Source organism: Salmo trutta, chromosome 27 (genome assembly GCF_901001165.1).
Source record: "Salmo trutta chromosome 27, fSalTru1.1, whole genome shotgun sequence".
NCBI lineage: Eukaryota > Metazoa > Chordata > Actinopteri > Salmoniformes > Salmonidae > Salmo > Salmo trutta.
Genome location: NC_042983.1, coordinates 45,656,094 through 45,676,744, shown reverse-complemented (window position 1 = coordinate 45,676,744; position 20,651 = coordinate 45,656,094). Strand labels below are relative to the sequence as shown.

Here is a 20,651-nt window from a genome sequence, read left to right as displayed (position 1 = left end):
CTCAACATTTTAGATACTTAGCACTCACATGAAAACAGGAAGTACACGTGTAACAGTGCTCAAGCATGGCCCATATAATGGTCAGCTGAAGCCTTCTTCCTGTTCTGCTGAAGCCTTCTTCCTGTTCTGCTGAAGCCTTCTTCCTGTTCTGCTGAGGCCTTCTTCCTGTTCTGCTGAGGCCTTCTTCCTGTTCTGCTGAGGCCTTCTTCCTGTTTTTGTTCTGTGGGGGCTGTGGATGTATGTAGGAGGGATGTGATTGAACATCTTCCTGTTCTGTTCTGTGGGGGCTGTGGATGGAGTATGTGGGAGGGATGGGACTTCAAATCACACATGGGGAGGGGGTATTATCAAATGTATCATCAAAATAGTTGTATTCTGGGTAGTTTCACAATGTCAGTTCGCCATTAAGTTCTAAAATACATGTTTTGTGTGTTTGCTTTTAATAAGTTGATAACCTGACTGTGCCATGTAAGGATCCAATTACATTTAGTCATTTTATAAACATCTTTGTTAAAATATTTTCTTGAATATATTGCCTAGATGTGACAAGTTGTGCTATATATCTGTATTAATTTAAAAGCTAACTTTTACAATTGCGTCCTAGTTAGCCTACGTAGTTTTCCATTTAATAAATTTTTACAATTTCAAAATGCGGCTAATTTAATAATTTGAATGAAATACAACATGGCATCAGAATCTGAGTTTGCCTTTAGTGGCAAGATGGCCACTAGAGATTACACTGTTAAATCATTCCTTTCCTCAAACAGGCGACTAGCCTCGTCGTTCCTTACTGTTCAAACAGGCGACTAGCCTCGTCGTTCCTTACTGTTCAAACAGGCCACTAGCCTCGTCGTTCCTTACTGTTCAAACAGGCCACTAGCCTCGTCGTTCCTTACTGTTCAAACAGGCGACTAGCCTCGTCGTTCCTTACTGTTCAAACAGGCCACTAGCCTCGTCGTTCCTTACTGTTCAAACAGGCCACTAGCCTAACCCTACTGTTTAAACAGATGAACGTTGCTTCCTTACATTGACCTTGTATCCTCGTGTCTTCCAGAGCATGGTATCAAGTTTCGGAGTGTCGGAGCTACACCTGTTACCGGGCGAAACACGAGGGGTCGCAAGCACCCGCTGAAGAACGCCTCCTGCAGTCCAGCCCAAAGCCAAGGAACTTAATCAACAGTGCCACCCCAGGGAGGTAGACAGTAGTCTCCCTGACTTAGTGTCCAAGTCAACCTTTCTTCTAGGCAGCGGAAGGTGGTGTTGGCGTTATCGTGGGGAGTTCTGACCTGTCTCCACTGGACTTCTGACCTGGTCTCTGATTCACTGGTCTTGTCTGGTGATTCGCTGGTGCTCGACGAGGAGACCAATAAGGAGTTGAGGATGAACCTCCAGCAGCCAGCCCCTCTCATCCCTCCGGTCCACCCAGACATACAGATGAAGTCTCTCCCGTTCTATGACGTGTTGGACATTCTCGTCAAACCCTCCAGCCTGGGTCAGTGTCTCTCTGGTAAATCAATCTTAGTGGACCTCGTCCATATTACCGAGCTTTATATTACTGGTGACGTGAACCATTTACTGCTAGACTCTGATTAGGTGTTGTTTGTTGACGCTGGTCACAATCTGTCTGTTTTCTTGTTGTCTATTCCATTTTGTTTTTGGAACGTGAAACCATCCCGTAGTCTCAAGTTCTCATAGATCCCATGTTGGATTGGTGTTGTCAGTATCATAATACCTTTCTGGTAATCTGGATACTGACCAGCCAGGCTTGACATTACTGACCAAAGACTGCAATGAAGCGTCTGAATGTGATATGATGCAAAAAAACAAACAATCTGACGTCTTTATTTTATTAGGAGCCAGTAGTGTTCAGAGGTACAACCAAGATAAGTACTTCATCTTCGCCTTGACGCCTCAGCAAGTCAGGGAGGTGTGCATCTCCAGGTATGGCCTCCTCTATTTTGCTATGCAACTACGCTCTGCTATACTCCTGCTATACTCTTGCGTACCCTGTTATTTCCATACCCTGCTATACTCTACCCTACCCTGCTATACTCTACCCTACCCTGCTCTACTTTAGCCTGCTCTATTCCTACCCTGCTATACTCCTACCCTGCTATTCTCCTACCCTGCTCTACTTCTACCCTACCCTACTGTACCCTATCCTACCCTACTGTACCCTATCCTACCCTACTGTACCCACTCCTACCCTGCTGTATCCTACCCTGCTGTACTCTTACTGTACCCTATTCTACTGTATCCTATCCTACCCTGCTGTACCCTATCCTGCCCTATCCTACCCTGCTGTACCCTATCCTACCCTACTATATCCTATCCTACCCCACTGTACCCTATCCTACCCTACTATATCCTATCCTACCCTGCTATACTCTTACTGTACCCTATTCTACTGTATCCTATCCTACCCTGCTGTACCCTATCCTGCCCTATCCTACTCTACTATATCCTACCCTACTATATCCTATCCTACCCTACTATATCCTATCCTACCCTACTATATCCTATCCTACTCTACTATATCCTATCCTACCCTACTATATCCTATCCTACCCTACTGTACCCTATCCTGCCCTATCCTGCCCTATCCTACCCTACTATATGCTATCCTGCTCTATCCTATCCTACTATATCCTATCCTACCCTACTATATCCTATCCTGCCCTATCCTACTCTACTATATCCTATCCTGCCCTATCCTACTCTACTATATCCTATCCTGCTCTATCCTACCCTACTATATCCTGCTCTATCCTACCCTACTATATCCTATCCTACCCTACTATATCCTATCCTACCCTACTATATCCTATCCTACCCTGCTATATCCTACCCTACTATATCCTATCCTACCCTGCTATATCCTAACCTACCCTGCTATATCCTAACCTACCCTGCTATATCCTATCCTACCCTGCTATATCCTATCCTACCCTGCTATATCCTATCCTACCCTGCTATATCCTATCCTACCCTGCTATATCCTATCCTACCCTGCTATATCCTATCCTACCCTATCCTACCCTACTATATCCTATCCTGCCCTATCCTGCCCTACTATATCCTATCCTACTCTACTGTATCCTACCCTATCCTACCCTACTATATCCTATCCTACCCTGCTGTACCCTATCCTGCCCTATCTTACCCTACTATATCCTATCCTACCCTGCTGTACCCTATCCTGCCCTATCCTACCCTACTATATCCTATCCTACCCCGCTCTCGCACCACTACTGAGTCTTCCTGCAACATTCCATAGTAGTTCTGTTTCTAATTGTATTGGTTGTTCTTTGTTAAAGGGATTTTTTACCCGGCGGAAGGAGAGACTATATGGTCCAGATACAACTGAGGTGAGGATCATTCCAGTACGCATGTAGACACCTCCAGCCCCAGGAACAGATTTACTAAAAACTGCTTTCTGGGAAATGTTTCTTTCTGCTCCCTTTTTTTAGGTTCTGTCTTTCAGAAACCAGTTGTCCCCAAGAAGACAACTACCCAAACAGTCTCTGCATTAAAGTGAATGGGAAGCTGTTCCCCCTTCCGGTATGGTACTGGTTTCTCTAGGACCAGGTCCCTTCTGTCCGTGTTACGTGTTCATTATAATCTAAACGGCAAAACTCATCCTAGATCAGCACCGTCTATTGTGAGACTCTCTGTGAATATGGGCCCTGATATAAATCATAAACATTATTTTATTTCTATGCAGTTATATGAATAACATAAATTAACATTTATTTATTTTTATTAACGTACAGTGGTTCTATTTTTTTTTTAAAGTTGCATCATACCGCAGGACAGCTTGCATGGCGCCGTAGAATTCTATGGCACGTTATTGAACAGTCAGCCATTGTTGCCACCATCAGAGGGCGTCTTTGAGAAGGGAAGTTATTGACATGGCATGGAGCTGTAGGCTTAAGAGTCCTGTTTACTGTAGCTGTTTTAGCGTAACTTACTTATTGGCATAAAGGCCTACTTTATAAGGCTACATAAAGCATACAAGTCATCTATATCTTTAAATACAGTCAAGCATTTTAGTTATAAAAACAAAATAAAAAAACGGGAGCCTTTAATAATTAAACCATGAATAAACCCTAACTTTGGCTAAAGCGATTTAATTCGCGAATGCATTTGACTGTTTTTAATTTTGGCTGTGAGACTTTAAATCCTCTTTGTTAGAACAGACTATGGGATTGATTATAATTTGTTTTTCAATTATTGTATTTGTTGTGGTGTTTAATGTTAGAAATGTTGTTTAATTAAATTATTAATATTATGGTGTTTCTATTCCAAGAAAAACTAAAAATGCATTTTACAGTAGCTTATGTAGGCCTCAGGGTTTCCATTAGGACAATATGGCGCTGTACAACTTGACCGGTAGGGAGTAAGCCTAGGCTACTGAGTGAAGAGCAAAATGATCCTAACATTTCCACACCCTAATTGTAGTCTAACCAATACCCAAACAGTGATTCAGTGAAAAATAAAAATCTGATTGATTTATCAAGACCAGTCCCCATGCTTGTCTCAGAGCAGTGTGAAACGGTGCTGAAATAGTTGACCACAGGCAGGTAGGTTATTGCTTCAAATCCTATCATAACAATTGGATGACTTTGGGTGTTTCAGTAAGCAACAATTTGTTGCCTTTATTAGCCTACTTTATTCCAATATCTCTGTCATTTATTCCCATAGTAATTCGTTATGGATCCATTCAGATGAGGTTAGATAAGTGGTGCAAAGTGATGGGTGAAGTGACATGCCTCGCAAACATCCATTTAATACATTTAAACTCCCTAAATTAATCAAGGGTCTATTGTCCTGCTGATAGCCCATCAAGAGTCTATTGCATTTTTTGTGAGGGCCAATCTGGTCTGTGATATTAAGTTACTTAAGTACTCTAAAGTTGTACATTTCTATCGAATACATTGCAAGTTTGCCCCTTTTTTTGGCCATTAGGCTACACTTTACAATAGGACTCAACTCTGACTGCCCACATCATCTATCAGTAGTCTAATGTCGGCAAAGAAGGACTCCGTGTTTCAGAAACTCCCTTTAATATAGATGGGCTGTCACTCTTCCACTCTGGTAAATAAAGACTGTAAATAACAAACTGTGGTTTTGTTTTTAGAGGGAGAGAAACCAAAAGCCCACTGTGCCTATTTTTCGATAATTGTCAGTCCACGTGTCAAGTGTAATCGAGCCGTTTTGTATTTACCCAAGTTCCCTCTGAACTCTGGGACTGCTGCCAGTTAATTCATTAATTTTCCTGATGCAGAACTCTTGTGCCAGAGAAGAGAGATTCAGACTGAAGCATTCACACCTCCATTAATTTACTGTGCCACAGTTTAGACTACCGATAGAGCAGCGTTCTAACTCCCCCTTGTGGTAGTGTGGTGCAATGACAGAATGCCACCATCTACCACTAACGGGCGCAGCATAAGCTCAACCTTTTTTTTAAAAGGAAAAACTTGATGGGAAAGTTTGGTAACGCTGATACTGTCATGTATTTTGTTTTTAGGGTTATGCCCCTCCCCCTAAAAATGGAGTGGAACAGAAAAGACCAGGAAGACCTCTAAACATCACCTCATTGGTCAGATTGTCCTCTGCAGTACCCAATCAGATCTCTATAACGTGGGCGCCTGAAATCGGAAAGGTAAGCGCTAGCATTGAGGATCACCACACTCTTCAGTATTTTATTTATAGCCTTCATCAGCCTGATAATGTTCAAGCAGACGTATAATTATATTTCTGACGTGTTTCAGACGTACTCCGTGTTGGTGTACCTGGTGAGACAGCTCACCTCACCTCTACTGCTGCAGAGGCTCAGGATGAAGGGCATTAGAAACCCAGACCACTCCAGAGCGCTGAGTAAGCACGCGCACACATACACACACACGCACGCTCATATGGTTACACGCTTGCTTCCACACGTTACTGTGTTTAATCTGTAATGACCCTGATATCATCTTCCTCTTGCAGTAAAAGAGAAGCTGACAGCAGACCCTGACAGTGAGATTGCTACAACCAGTCTAAGAGTGTCTCTCATGTGCCCCGTAAGTAAGACCTGCTGGAAACAAGTGCATTTGATAGTCACTTTGATATAATTTAATAACAAAGATTTACTGATTTGTTAACTCTCCTTCTGCTTCTTTCACTATCCTTCTCTCCCATATCTCTCCTCCATCTCGCTCCCTCCCATATCTCTCCTCCATCTCGCTCTCTCCCATATCTCTCCTCCATCTCGCTCTCTCCTCCATCTCTCGCTCTCTCCCATATCTCTCCTCCATCTCTCGCTCTCTCCCATATCTCTCCTCCATCTCTCGCTCTCTCCCATATCTCTCCTCCATCTCTCGCTCTCTCCCATATCTCTCCTCCATCTCTCGCTCTCTCCCATATCTCTCCTCCATCTCTCGCTCTCTCCCATATCTCTCCTCCATCTCTCGCTCTCTCCCATATCTCTCCTCCATCTCTCCCATATCTCTCCCATATCTCTCCTCCATCTCTCGCTCTCTCCCATATCTCTCCTCCATCTCTCGCTCTCTCCCATATCTCTCCTCCATCTCTCGCTCTCTCCCATATCTCTCCTCCATCTCTCGCTCTCTCCCATATCTCTCCTCCATCTCTCGCTCTCTCCCATATCTCTCCTCCATCTCTCGCTCTCTCCCATATCTCTCCTCCATCTCTCGCTCTCTCCCATATCTCTCCTCCATCTCTCGCTCTCTCCCATATCTCTCCTCCATCTCTCGCTCTCTCCCATATCTCTCCTCCATCTCTCCAGCTGGGTAAGATGCGCCTGACAGTGCCGTGTCGAGCTCTCACCTGTTCCCACCTGCAGTGTTTTGATGCAGCCCTCTACCTGCAGATGAATGAGAAGAAACCCACCTGGGTCTGTCCTGTCTGTGACAAGAAGGCCCCCTACGAGAGCCTGATCATCGACGGGTTGGTACCTCTCTCTATAATAATTATTATAATAATACCTGGGTCTGTCCTGTCTGTGACAAGAAGGCCCCCTACGAGAGCCTGATCATCGACGGGTTGGTACCTCTCTCTATAATAATTATTATAATAATACCTGGGTCTGTCCTGTCTGTGACAAGAAGGCCCCCACGAGAGCCTGATCATCGACGGGTTGGTACCTCTCTCTATAATAATTATTATAATAATACCTGGGTCTCTCCTGTCTGTGACAAGAAGGCCCCCTACGAGAGCCTGATCATCGACGGGTTGGTACCCCTCCTAATAATTATCATCATAATACCTGGGTCTCTCCTGTCTGCGAGACAAAGGCTGCTTACCAGAGCCTCGTCATCGACAGGTCAATGAGGGGGAAACTACTGTTAGACTTCTCATTTAGATAATTTTTTATTATTTAAATAACATTTTTCAATTGATTTTACAGGCCGGTTATTGCAGCGGCAATGATCTTCCAACAGGTTTTTTTATTTATTTTTTTAGCTGAGGTTCAAAAGCAGCTCTGAATGTTGTGTAGAACTGTAGTCTTCTGTGGAATGTCCAATGGAAGGTTATTGGGACATGGGGGAGTCTCTGTCCCTCTGAATGTTGTGTAGGACGGTAGTCTTCTGTGGAAGGTTATTGGGAACATTTGGGAGTCTCTGTCCCTCTGTCTGACAGGTTGTTCATGGAGATTCTGAACGACTGCTCTGATGTGGATGAGATCAAGTTCCAGGAGGACGGGACCTGGTGCCCCATGAGACCAAGGAAAGAGGCCCTCAGTGTGTCCTCAACCTGTATCCCAAAAATAGAACGTAAGTCAAGCTATTTATTTATTTATTTTTAGTATCGGTAATAACTATAAATCATTGGATGGGGGTATCCATGTGTTCCAGGTGTTAAAATGAGCCTGTCACTGCTATAAATATCTATAGTATACCTATCACTATTATTTTTGGGTGATATTGGCATTTAGCCATCATTATCTCTTTGTCTTGCACACATTTTCATTTTGGTTTCACATTAGGGCGTAGAAACATTTAAAGCCATAACACTCCACAGACAGGTGCCGGTCTAATGGTATATCTACTGACCTACACACACACACACACACACACAGACAGACAGACAGACAGACAGACAGACAGACAGACAGACAGACAGACAGACAGACAGACAGACAGACAGACAGACAGACAGACAGACAGACAGACAGACAGACAGACAGACAGACAGACAGACAGACAGACAGACAGACAGACAGACAGACAGACAGACAGACAGACAGACAGACAGACAGACAGACAGACAGACAGACAGACAGACAGACAGACAGGTGCCCGTCTAATGGTATATCTACTGACCTACACACACACACACACACACACACACACACACACACACACACACACACACACACACACACACACACACAGGTGCCCGTCTAATGGTATATCTACTGACCTACACACACACACACACAGACAGGTGCCCGTCTAATGGTATATCTACTGACCTACACAGAGACACACACACACACACACACACACACACACACACAGACAGGTGCCCGTCTAATGCTATATCTACTGACCTACACACACACACACTGAGTGGACTCATCCTGCCGACTACACTATGAAATGTTATAATGGGCACAAATGTTCTAGAAAATTCACAATAGGCGTAACCGTAGCGACAGTAAATATTAGGCCGTAGCACAAAAAAATAAACAGACATGTGCACGTCTAATGACGTAGACACACACACACACACACACACACACACACACGTATAATGGGCACGTGTGTGCTGGAAACTGTCCCACAGATGTGAACGTTCTTACCACGACAGCAGCTCTGTGTTTTGGCTTCAGATCAGTCAATATAACGCCCAGGATTGGGATTTACACCGGGTTAACAACTGCCACCATGTATTCACATCTCTGTATTTAGACAACCACATTACTAGAGGGCGGGGGGGGGGGGGCAGTTTACTGCGTCTTTCTGTGGAATTCTCCCAGAGCATCCATTGAGTCACCTAACACCCCACATATATAATTGCCAAATTCCTTAATAACTACCGTTTTTTAACCGTTGAATACATTTTAAACCCAAACCGGTGTCGTCCCCCCTCCCCCAGCACGTCAGTGTGCAGTGGTCCCTCCCCACAGAGAGCCCAGCTCGACCAATAAGAAGGCAGACGTGATCGACCTGACCCTAGAGAGCTCGTCTGAGGACGAGGACGACGATGAGGAGGAGGAGCCTGACCCGCCACTGAAGAAGCGATGCCTCTACATGTCTAAGACGGAGGAGGTGCATGCCAAGGGGTGAGTCTAACTTTAATTAGTCTTTAAGGGGTCAATATGACCTCCAATCAATCAATCAATCAACCTCTCGATGCTGTGTCTTAATCGATCTCTGCCTTGACTGTTTCTGATCCTCAGACTGTTGTCCTATCAGCCGTCGACGGTGTGCCTGCCGAATGTGCACGCCCTGGACACATCCTCCTACCTGACCAACTCACTGGCCGACTATACTGTCCCCTTCCACCAGTCCCCGCTGTCCACCGTCCCTACGGACATGCAGAGTAAGTCCTCGCTGTCCACCGTCCCTACGGACATGCAGAGTAAGTCCTCGCTGTCCACCGTCCCTACGGACATGCAGAGTAAGTCCTCGCTGTCCACCGTCCCTACGGACGTGCAGAGTAAGTCCTCGCTGTCCACCGTCCCTACGGACGTGCAGAGTCAGTCCTCGCTGTCCACCGTCCCTACGGACGTGCAGAGTAAGTCCGCCGTCCCTACGGACATGCAGAGTAAGTCCCCCTCCTGTCCACCGTCCCTACGGACATGCAGAGTAAGTCCCCCTCCTGTCCGCCGTCCCTACGGACATGCAGAGTAAGTCCCCCTCCTGTCCACCGTCCCTACGGACGTGCAGAGTAAGTCCGCCGTCCCTACGGACGTGCAGAGTAAGTCCGCCGTCCCTACGGACGTGCAGAGTAAGTCCCCCTCCTGTCCACCGTCCCTACGGACATGCAGAGTAAGTCCGCCGTCCCTACGGACGTGCAGAGTAAGTCCCCCTCCTGTCCACCGTCCCTACGGACATGCAGAGTAAGTCCGCCGTCCCTACGGACATGCAGAGTAAGTCCCCCTCCTGTCCACCGTCCCTACGGACGTGCAGAGTAAGTCCGCCGTCCCTACGGACGTGCAGAGTAAGTCCGCCGTCCCTACGGACGTGCAGAGTAAGTCCCCCTCCTGTCCACCGTCCCTACGGACATGCAGAGTAAGTCCGCCGTCCCTACGGACGTGCAGAGTAAGTCCCCCTCCTGTCCACCGTCCCTACGGACGTGCAGAGTAAGTCCGCCGTCCCTACGGACGTGCAGAGTAAGTCCGCCGTCCCTACGGACGTGCAGAGTAAGTCCGCCGTCCCTACGGACGTGCAGAGTAAGTCCGCCGTCCCTACGGACGTGCAGAGTAAGTCCGCCGTCCCTACGGACGTGCAGAGTAAGTCCCCCTCCTGTCCACCGTCCCTACGGACATGCAGAGTAAGTCCGCCGTCCCTACGGACGTGCAGAGTAAGTCCCCCTCCTGTCCACCGTCCCTACGGACGTGCAGAGTAAGTCCGCCGTCCCTACGGACGTGCAGAGTAAGTCCGCCGTCCCTACGGACGTGCAGAGTAAGTCCGCCGTCCCTACGGACGTGCAGAGTAAGTCCGCCGTCCCTACGGACGTGCAGAGTAAGTCCTCGCCGTCCCTACGGACGTGCAGAGTAAGTCCTCGCCGTCCCTACGGACGTGCAGAGTAAGTCCTCGCCGTCCCTACGGACGTGCAGAGTAAGTCCTCGCCGTCCCTACGGACGTGCAGAGTAAGTCCTCGCCGTCCCTACGGACGTGCAGAGTAAGTCCGCGCCGTCCCTACGGACGTGCAGAGTAAGTCCGCGCCGTCCCTACGGACGTGCAGAGTAAGTCCGCGCCGTCCCTACGGACGTGCAGAGTAAGTCCGCGCCGTCCCTACGGACGTGCAGAGTAAGTCCGCGCCGTCCCTACGGACGTGCAGAGTAAGTCCGCGCCGTCCCTACGGACGTGCAGAGTAAGTCCGCGCCGTCCCTACGGACGTGCAGAGTAAGTCCGCGCCGTCCCTACGGACGTGCAGAGTAAGTCCGCGCCGTCCCTACGGACGTGCAGAGTAAGTCCGCGCCGTCCCTACGGACGTGCAGAGTAAGTCCGCGCCGTCCCTACGGACGTGCAGAGTAAGTCCGCGCCGTCCCTACGGACGTGCAGAGTAAGTCCGCGCCGTCCCTACGGACGTGCAGAGTAAGTCCTCGCCGTCCCTACGGACGTGCAGAGTAAGTCCTCGCCGTCCCTACGGACGTGCAGAGTAAGTCCTCGCCGTCCCTACGGACGTGCAGAGTAAGTCCTCGCCGTCCCTACGGACGTGCAGAGTAAGTCCTCGCCGTCCCTACGGACGTGCAGAGTAAGTCCTCGCCGTCCCTACGGACGTGCAGAGTAAGTCCTCGCCGTCCCTACGGACGTGCAGAGTAAGTCCTCGCCGTCCCTACGGACGTGCAGAGTAAGTCTTAGTCCCCGTAAATCAGGAGAGAATATGAATTGAGGGGAATCCTGCAGCCGTTATTCCTGTGAATATCCTGAAAACCTCGTTTTGTCCTCTTCGTCCTGCCGATCATAACAACGACATGTTTGTTCTAAATGTCTGGTAATAACCATGTTTGTGACGTAGCTGTGAGTTGAGAGGAGGAGAGTGAAACCATCTTTCCTCTCCCAGGTCTGGATCTGTTCTCGCTGATCCAAGGTGACCCGCAGCATTACAGAGCTCCCATGTTCATGGATAGCCTGACCAGCAGCCTGCAGGGCGTCACCACCAGCGCCGGCCTGGTGTCCTCTTCTAGCCAATACGATCCCAGCTCCCACCTCTTCTCCTCCTCTTCTTACCAACCTGGGGTCATTACAGGGGGAGGGTCCAACAGCATCTCGGACATCATCTCATTGGACTGATTCTCTGGTCCCTGTGAGCTCATTGGACTGATTCTCTGGTCCCTGTGAGCTCATTGGACTGATTCTCTGGTCCCTGTGAGCTCATTGGACTGATTCTCTGGTCCCTGTGAGCTCATTGGACTGATTCTCTGGTCCCTGTGAGCTCATTGGACTGATTCTCTGGTCCCTGTGAGCTCATTGGACTGATTCTCTGGTCCCTGTGAGCTCATTGGACTGATTTTGTCTTGTCACTCAAAGGAGCCTTCAATCGGGTTGTGTCCCGAAATGGCATCCTAATCCCTATATAGTGCACTACTTTTGGCCTTCCAGCAGAAAGTAGTGCACTATATATGTACGGAATAGAGTCTGCGTCAGAAATGGCACCATGTCCATAGGCCTTCGCCACTGGGGACAGACTGTGGGGGGGGCCCTTCGCCACTGGGGACAGACTGTGGGGGGGGCCCTACGCCACTGGGGACAGACTGTGGGGGGGGCCCTTCGCCACTGGGGACAGACTGTGGGGGGGGGGCCCTTCGCCACTGGGGACAGACTGTGGGGGGGGGGCCCTTCGCCACTGGGGACAGACTGTGGGGGGGGGGGCCCTTCGCCACTGGGGACAGACTGTGGGGGGGGGGGCCCTTCGCCACTGGGGACAGACTGTGGGGGGGGGGGGCCCTTCGCCACTGGGGACAGACTGTGGGGGGGGGGGGGGCCCTTCGCCACTGGGGACAGACTGTGGGGGGGGGGGGGGGCCCTTCGCCACTGGGGACAGACTGTGGGGGGGGGGGGGCCCTTCGCCACTGGGGACAGACTGTGGGGGGGGGGGGGGGCCCTTCGCCACTGGGGACAGACTGTGGGGGGGGGGGGGCCCTTCGCCACTGGGGACAGACTGTGGGGGGGGGGGGGGGGCCCTTCGCCACTGGGGACAGACTGTGGGGGGGGCCCTTCGCCACTGGGGACAGACTGTGGGGGGGGGCCCTTCGCCACTGGGGACAGACTGTGGGGGGGGGCCCTTCGCCACTGGGGACAGACTGTGGGGGGGGGCCCTTCGCCACTGGGGACAGACTGTGGGGGGGGGCCCTTCGCCACTGGGGACAGACTGTGGGGGGGGCCCTTCGCCACTGGGGACAGACTGGGGGGGGGGGGGCCCTTCGCCACTGGGGACAGAGTTGATGAAAGGATAAGAAAGTTAAGAGTTATCCCATCAGTACCTAGGAGGAGTTATCCCAAGGCAGCTCGTTGTTGTATTATTAACTAATTATGGGTTCAAGGAGCAACACTGTAAAACCCCATTGTACGGTACGATCAGAGTATTTCATACCCACTGATATATTACATATTTTGTTGTTATAGCCTAAATTCAGAATGGATGAAATTGATTTTTTTTCCCCCCTGCCCGTCTACCCCATAATGTCAGTGAAAACATTTTTAAACATTTGTCCAAATTTATTGAAAATGAAATACAAAAATAAATAATTTTCATATGTATTTTTACCCCTGAGTCAATACATGTTAGAATCACATCAGTCTTTCTGGGTAAGTCTCTAACAGTGATTACAGCTGTGAGTCTTTCTGGGTAAGTCTCTAAGAGCTTTACACACCTGGATTGTAAAATATTTGCACATTTTTGTTCTTTTCATATTTTTCTTCAAGCTCTGTCAAGTTGGTTGTTGATCATTGCTAGACAGCCATGTTCAAGTCTTGCCATTTTGATTTTCAAGCAGATTTAATTAAAAACTGTAACTCGGCCACTCAGGAACATTCACTGTCTTGGTGAGCAACCCCACCGTAGATTTGGCCTTGTGTTTTAGGTTATTGTTCTGCTGAAAGGTGAATTCAACCCCACCGTAGATTTGGCCTTGTGTTTTAGGTTATTGTCCTGCTTAAAGGTGAATTAGTCTCTGTGTCTGGGGGAAAGCAGACTGATTTTGCCTGTGCTTAGCTCCTATTCCGTTTGTTTTAATCTCCCTAGTCCTTGCTGATGACAAGCATACCCATAACATGGTGCAGCCATCACCATGCTTGAACATATGAAGTGGTACGGAGTAGTAGTGTGAGGTGTTAGATTCACACCAAACATAACACTGTGTATTCAGGACAAACTTTTATTTCATTCCCACCATTTCTTTTTGTTGCAGTATTACTTTAGTGCCTTTTATTGCAAACAGGATGTATATTTTAATTCTGTACAGGCTTCCTCCTTTTCACTCTGTCATTTAGGTTAGTATCGTGGAGTAAATACAATGTTGTTGATCCATCTTCAGTTTTCTCATATCACAGCCATTAAACTCTGTAGCTGTTTTAAAAGTCACTATTGGCATCATGTTTCCTTCCTCTCCGGCAACTGAGTTAGGAAGGACGCCTGTATCTCTGTAGTGACTGGGTGTATTGATACACCATCCAAAGTGTAATTACACTGAACAAAAATATGAAACGCAACATGTAAAGTGTTGGTCGCATTTTTCATGAGCTGGAATAAGAGCCCTGAAATGTTCCATATGCTTATGCAAATTTGTTTACATCCTTGTTACTGAACATTTCTCCTTTGCCAAGATAATCCATCCACCTGACAGGTGTGGAATTTCAAGAAGCTGATTAAACAGCATGATCATTACACAGGTGCACCTTGTGCTCGGGACAATAAAAGGACACTGAAATGTGCAGTTTTGTCACAGAACACAATGCCACAGACGTATCAAGTTTTGAGGGAGCTCATGCTGACTGCAGGAATGTCCACCAGAGCTATTTGCCAGAGAATTGAATGCTAATTTCTCTACCATAAGCCACCTCCGTTTTAGAGAATTTGGCAGTACGTCCAACCGGCCTCAACTGCAGACCACATCATTTAAAAATATATATTTTTTCTTGAACCTTTTATTTAACATGTAACCATGTCGGCCCAGGACACCCAGACATCTGGCGTCTTCACCTGGGAGATTGTCTGAGACCAACCACTGGGAGAGCTGGTTTTCTGATCTGCTCCCCTACTTTTTTTTAAGGTATCTGTGACTAACAGATGCATATCTGTATTCCCAGTCATGTGAAATCCATAGATTAGGGCCTAATTAATTTATCTCAATTGACTTGTTTTCCTTAAATGAACTGTAACTCAGTAAAATCTTTGAAATTGTTGCATGTGTTTTTATTTCCGTTCACTGTACATCGGAAGCATATTACATTGTCTGTTTGATGTTGAGTTATGATATTTGGCAAGCGGGGTAAGGAGTAGGTCATCCTAGGGTGTCCAATTTGTCCTGGCGGTGGCACAGTCGGTCCACAGATTGAACCCTGGCAACTCTGCAGTTTTAATTATTATTATTATGCCAATTTAGTGAAAAAATGCCAAATCCTCTGAGATGAGCCCTAGAAGGATGCAAAGTTGCATGATGGTAAAGGACGACAGGCGGAAGTCAATTGGCCACATGATGGCTCTATAACAAGCAATTGAAACTGCAAGCACCTTTCACCCCATCTGCCCAAGCAGCCTACAGACCGTAGGCATTTCTCCACAAATTTTCCAATGTGAAAAACACGGCTTCCGGAACCACTGGGCGAAACTTGATTTGATATATATATATATATATATATATATATATGAGTTGATTGACAAATGTCTCTCAATGCAATGTTTGGCGTCTCAAACAACATGGCCAATAAACATTCACGTGGGTGTGGTCTTGCGCATAAAGCAAGACACATTCATATTGTAACAAAACTTGTTCACGTTTGAGACTCGCCATATGCAGGGACATTCAGATCGACCACATGGGGGCGCTATACATCTCCATCTGTTCAGTTATACATCTCTCCATCTGTTCAGCTATACATCTGTCCATCTGTTCAGCTATACATCTGTTCAGCTATACATCTGTTCATCTGTTCAGCTATACATCTGTTCATCTGTTCAGCTATACATCTGTTCAGCTATACATCTGTTCATCTGTTCAGCTATACATCTGTCCATCTGTTCAGCTATACATCTGTTCATATGTTCAGCTATACATCTGTCCATCTCTCCATCTGTTCAGCTATACATCTGTTCATCTATACATCTCTCCATCTGTTCAGCTATACATCTCTTCATCTGTTCATCTGTTCAGCTATACATCTGTTAAGCTATACATCTGTTAAGCTATACATCTGTTAAGCTATACATCTCTCCATCTGTTCAGCTATACATCTGTTCAGCTATACATCTCTCCATCTGTTCAGCTATACATCTGTTCAGCTATACATCTCTTCATCTGTTCATCTGTTCAGCTATACATCTGTTCAGCTATACATCTGTTCAGCTATACATCTGTCCATCTGTTCAGCTATACATCTCTCCATCTGTTCATCTGTTCATCTGTTCAGCTATACATCTGTTCAGCTATACATCTGTCCATCTGTTCAGCTATACATCTCTCCATCTGTTCAGCTATACATCTGTTCAGCTATACATCTGTTCAGCTATACATCTGTTCATCTGTTCAGCTATACATCTGTTCAGCTATACATCTGTTCAGCTATACATCTGTACATCTCTCCATCTGTTCATCTGTTCAGCTATACATCTCTCCATCTGTTCATCTGTTCAGCTATACATCTGTTCAGCTATACATCTGTTCAGCTATACATCTCTCCATCTGTTCAGCTATACATCTGTTCAGCTATACATCTGTTCATCTGTTCAGCTATACATCTGTTCATCTGTTCAGCTATACATCTGTTCAGCTATACATCTGTTGAGCTATACATCTCTTCATCTGTTCATCTATACATCTCTCCATCTGTTCATCTGTTCAGCTATACATCTGTTCAGCTATACATCTGTTCATCTGTTCAGCTATACATCTGTTCATCTGTCCATCTGTTCAGCTATACATCTGTTCAGCTATACATCTGTTCAGCTATACATCTTGTTAGAGCCGATTTGGACATATTTGTATAAAAGACAGAACATTCAGAGCTCCATGTATATTTGTGTAAATATGAATGTATATGATGAAATATTAGGTACGTACCTTTATGATTTATATTTACCTGATTGAGATGTATTCATTTGTTGTTAGTGTAACTTAGTTTTGTCCCCCCCCTCTTGCCCATTCATTGTACTGCAGTAAGTGTGTTAGGATAAAAGCAGGAAGTTGGGCCTTTGGGGGGGGGGAGTCCTTGCTAGACGCGGGAGCGGTATAGTTTTTTGACCATACAGACATACAGACATACAGACAGGTCATATTGTGTATTTTCCATATCAAGTAACCTATGTTTTAAGTTGATTGGATATTCATTTTCCTGTTAGATATAAGAAGAATAAACATTTTTGTTGCACCATATCCCTGGATCACATTGAATGTTTGGCTTTTTGGAAACCTTGAGTGTGGACTGTATGCGTACCAAACAACCCCGCTTCAGGCTTGGGCAGTGGCTATGGTAAAGAGGAAAGGAAGCCACTACTCATCTGTTGAGCTATACATCTGTTCAGCTATACATCTGTTCAGCTATACATCTGTTCATCTGTTCAGCTATACATCTGTTCATCTGTTCAGCTATACATCTGTTCAGCTATACATCTGTTCATCTGTTCAGCTATACATCTGTTCAGCTATACATCTGTTCAGCTATACATCTGTTCAGTTATACATCTGTTCATCTGTTCAGCTATACATCTGTTCAGCTATACATCTGTTCAGTTATACATCTGTTCATCTGTTCAGCTATACATCTGTTCAGCTATACATCTGTTCAGCTATACATCTGTTCAGCTATACATCTGTTCAGCTATACATCTGTTCAGCTATACATCTCTCCATCTGTTCAGCTATACATCTGTTCAGCTATACATCTGTTCATCTGTTCAGCTATACATCTGTTCATCTGTTCAGCTATACATCTGTTCAGCTATACATCTGTTCAGCTATACATCTGTTCAGCTATACATCTGTTCAGCTATACATCTGTTCAGCTATACATCTGTTCAGCTATACATCTGTTCAGCTATACATCTGTTCAGCTATACATCTGTTCAGCTATACATCTCTCCATCTGTTCAGCTATACATCTGTTCTGTTCAGCTATACATCTGTTCTGTTCAGCTATACATCTGTTCAGCTATACATCTCTCCATCTGTTCAGCTATACATCTGTCCATCTGTTCAGCTATACATCTGTTCAGCTATACATCTGTTCAGCTATACATCTGTTCAGCTATACATCTCTCCATCTGTTCAGCTATACATCTGTTCAGCTATACATCTATACATCTCTTCATCTGTTCATCTGTTCAGCTATACATCTGTTCAGCTATACATCTGCTCAGCTATACATCTCTCCATCTGTTCAGCTATACATCTCTTCATGTGTTCATCTGTTCAGCTATACATCTGCTCAGCTATACATCTCTCCATCTGTTCAGCTATACATCTCTTCATGTGTTCATCTGTTCAGCTATACATCTGTTCAGCTATACATCTGTTAAGCTATACATCTGTTAAGCTATACATCTCTCCATCTGTTCAGCTATACATCTGTTCATCTATACATCTGTTCAGCTATACATCTGTTCAGCTATACATCTGTTCATCTGTTCAGCTATACATCTGTTCATCTGTTCAGCTATACATCTGTTCAGCTATACATCTGTTCAGCTATACATCTGTTCAGCTATACATCTCTCCATCTGTTCAGCTATACATCTGTTCTGTTCAGCTATACATCTGTTCAGCTATACATCTCTCCATCTGTTCAGCTATACATCTGTCCATCTGTTCAGCTATACATCTGTTCAGCTGAGGGGTGAGAGGGGTGAGAGGGGTGAGACGGCTGAGGGGTGAGAGGGGTGAGACGGCAGAGGGGTGAGAGGGGTGAGATGGCTGAGACTTGATGGCCATTAATATACCATGATGAATTTGAGGGGTGAGACGGCTGAGGGGTGAGAGGGGTGAGACGGGTGAGAGGGGTGAGACGGCTGAGGGGTGAGACGGGTGAGACGGCTGAGGGGTGAGAGGGGTGAGGGGTGAGACGGGTGAGAGGGGTGAGAGGGGTGAGACGGGTGAAAGGGGTGAGACGGCTGAGGGGTGAGAGGGGTGAGACGGGTGAGAGGGGTGAGATGGCTGAGGGGTGAGAGGGGTGAGGGGTGAGACGGCTGAGGGGTGAGAGGGGTGAGGGGTGAGAGGGGTGAGACGGCTGAGGGGTGAGACGGGTGAGACGGCTGAGGGGTGAGAGGGGTGAGACGGGTGAGAGGGGTGAGACGGCTGAGGGGTGAGACGGGTGAGAGGGGTGAGACGGCTGAGGGGTGAGAGGGGTGAGATGGCTGAGGGGTGAGAGGGGTGAGGGGTGAGACGGCTGAGGGGTGAGAGGGGTGAGGGGTGAGACGGCTGAGGGGTGAGGGGTGAGAGGGGTGAGACGGCTGAGGGGTGAGACGGGTGAGACGGCTGAGGGGTGAGAGGGGTGAGAGGGGTGAGGGGTGAGACGGGTGAGAGGGGTGAGATGGCTGAGGGGTGTGAGGGGTGAGACGGCTGAGGGGTGAGAGGGGTGAGGGGTGAGACGGCTGAGGGGTGAGGGGTGAGACGGCTGAGGGGTGAGAGGGGTGAGACGGCTGAGGGGTGAGACGGGTGAGACGGCTGAGGGGTGAGACGGGTGAGAGGGGTGAGAGGGGTGAGACGGCTGAGGGGTGAGAGGGGTGAGGGGTGAGACGGGTGAGAGGGGTGAGACGGCTGAGGGGTGAGAGGGGTGAGACGGGTGAGAGGGGTGAGACGGCTGAGGGGTGAGAGGGGTGAGGGGTGAGGGGTGAGACGGCTGAGGGGTGAGAGGGGTGAGAGGGGTGAGACGGCTGAGGGGTGAGAGGGGTGAGACGGGTGAGGGGTGAGAGGGGTGAGACGGCTGAGGGGTGAGAGGGGTGAGACGGGTGAGAGGTGAGACGGCTGAGGGGTGAGAGGGGTGAGGGGTGAGACGGCTGAGACTTGATGGCCATTAATATACCATGATGAATTTGATGGATGCAATTTTCAGGGAATATTTAAAAAGTACCAGATAATCGCTTCTCTAATTTTTACCAACAATGCATTTTATTATTTTGTATTCAGTGCTCTCAGAAGACAATTTTATTCAAGTACAGTAGGCAGCAGTACAGTTTGTCCATAAGAAAATAAATGTTTTAACTTAACTTCATAACTACAGTACAAGTGCATAAAGATTGTTGCCATAAGACATTTAAAAAGGAAGCAATTGACAATGTGGATGTGAGATATGCTATTCATGAAATGGATAAATGTCAAAATTCATGCATATTAATATGGACATTCATGTTTATATTTGGGTATCAGTTTCAATATACCCTGAACAAAAATATAAAAACGCAACATGTAAAGTGTTGGACTCATGTTTCATCAGCTGAAATAAAAGATCCCGGACCTCCCGAGTCGCGCAGTGCTTGAGGCGTCACTACAGCCCCGGGTTCAATCCCAGGCTGTGTCATAGACGGCTGTGACCCGGAGACCCATGAGGTGGGCGCACAATTGGCCCAGTGTCGTTGGGGTTAGGGGAGGGTTTGGCAGGCTGGGATTTAATTGTCTCATCACGCTCTAGCGACTCCTTGTGGTGTGCCGGGTACCTGCAAGCTGACTTCAGTCGCCAATTGGACGGTGTTTCCTCCGACACATTGGTGCGGCTGGCTTCCGGGTTAAGCAAGCAAGTCAAGAAGCAGTGCGTGTTTCGGAG

The 20,651-nt window shown here is 47.3% G+C and overlaps 2 protein-coding genes across 2 annotated transcripts; both read left to right on the top strand.

Moving 5' to 3' along the window:
• Positions 1–1,215: 1,215 nt before the first annotated feature.
• LOC115165069 (E3 SUMO-protein ligase PIAS2) lies at positions 1,216–12,435 on the top strand (the record flags this gene model as incomplete). Its single annotated transcript, XM_029718109.1, has 12 exons — positions 1,216–1,492; positions 1,854–1,941; positions 3,318–3,368; positions 3,471–3,561; positions 5,531–5,665; positions 5,775–5,880; positions 5,992–6,065; positions 6,791–6,951; positions 7,645–7,778; positions 9,106–9,292; positions 9,410–9,552; positions 11,743–12,435. Coding segments are annotated over 12 exons (1,677 nt in total), but the record flags the coding sequence as incomplete, so codon positions are not given.
• A 2,715-nt stretch (positions 12,436–15,150) lies between these two features.
• On the top strand, positions 15,151–18,411 carry LOC115165115 (dynein heavy chain-like). Its single transcript, XM_029718149.1, has 4 exons — positions 15,151–15,169; positions 16,100–16,729; positions 17,409–17,980; positions 18,397–18,411. The coding sequence occupies exons 1-4, from the start codon at positions 15,151–15,153 to the stop codon at positions 18,409–18,411; spliced, it is 1,236 nt and encodes a 411-aa protein (XP_029574009.1).
• The last annotated feature ends 2,240 nt before the right edge of the window (positions 18,412–20,651 follow it).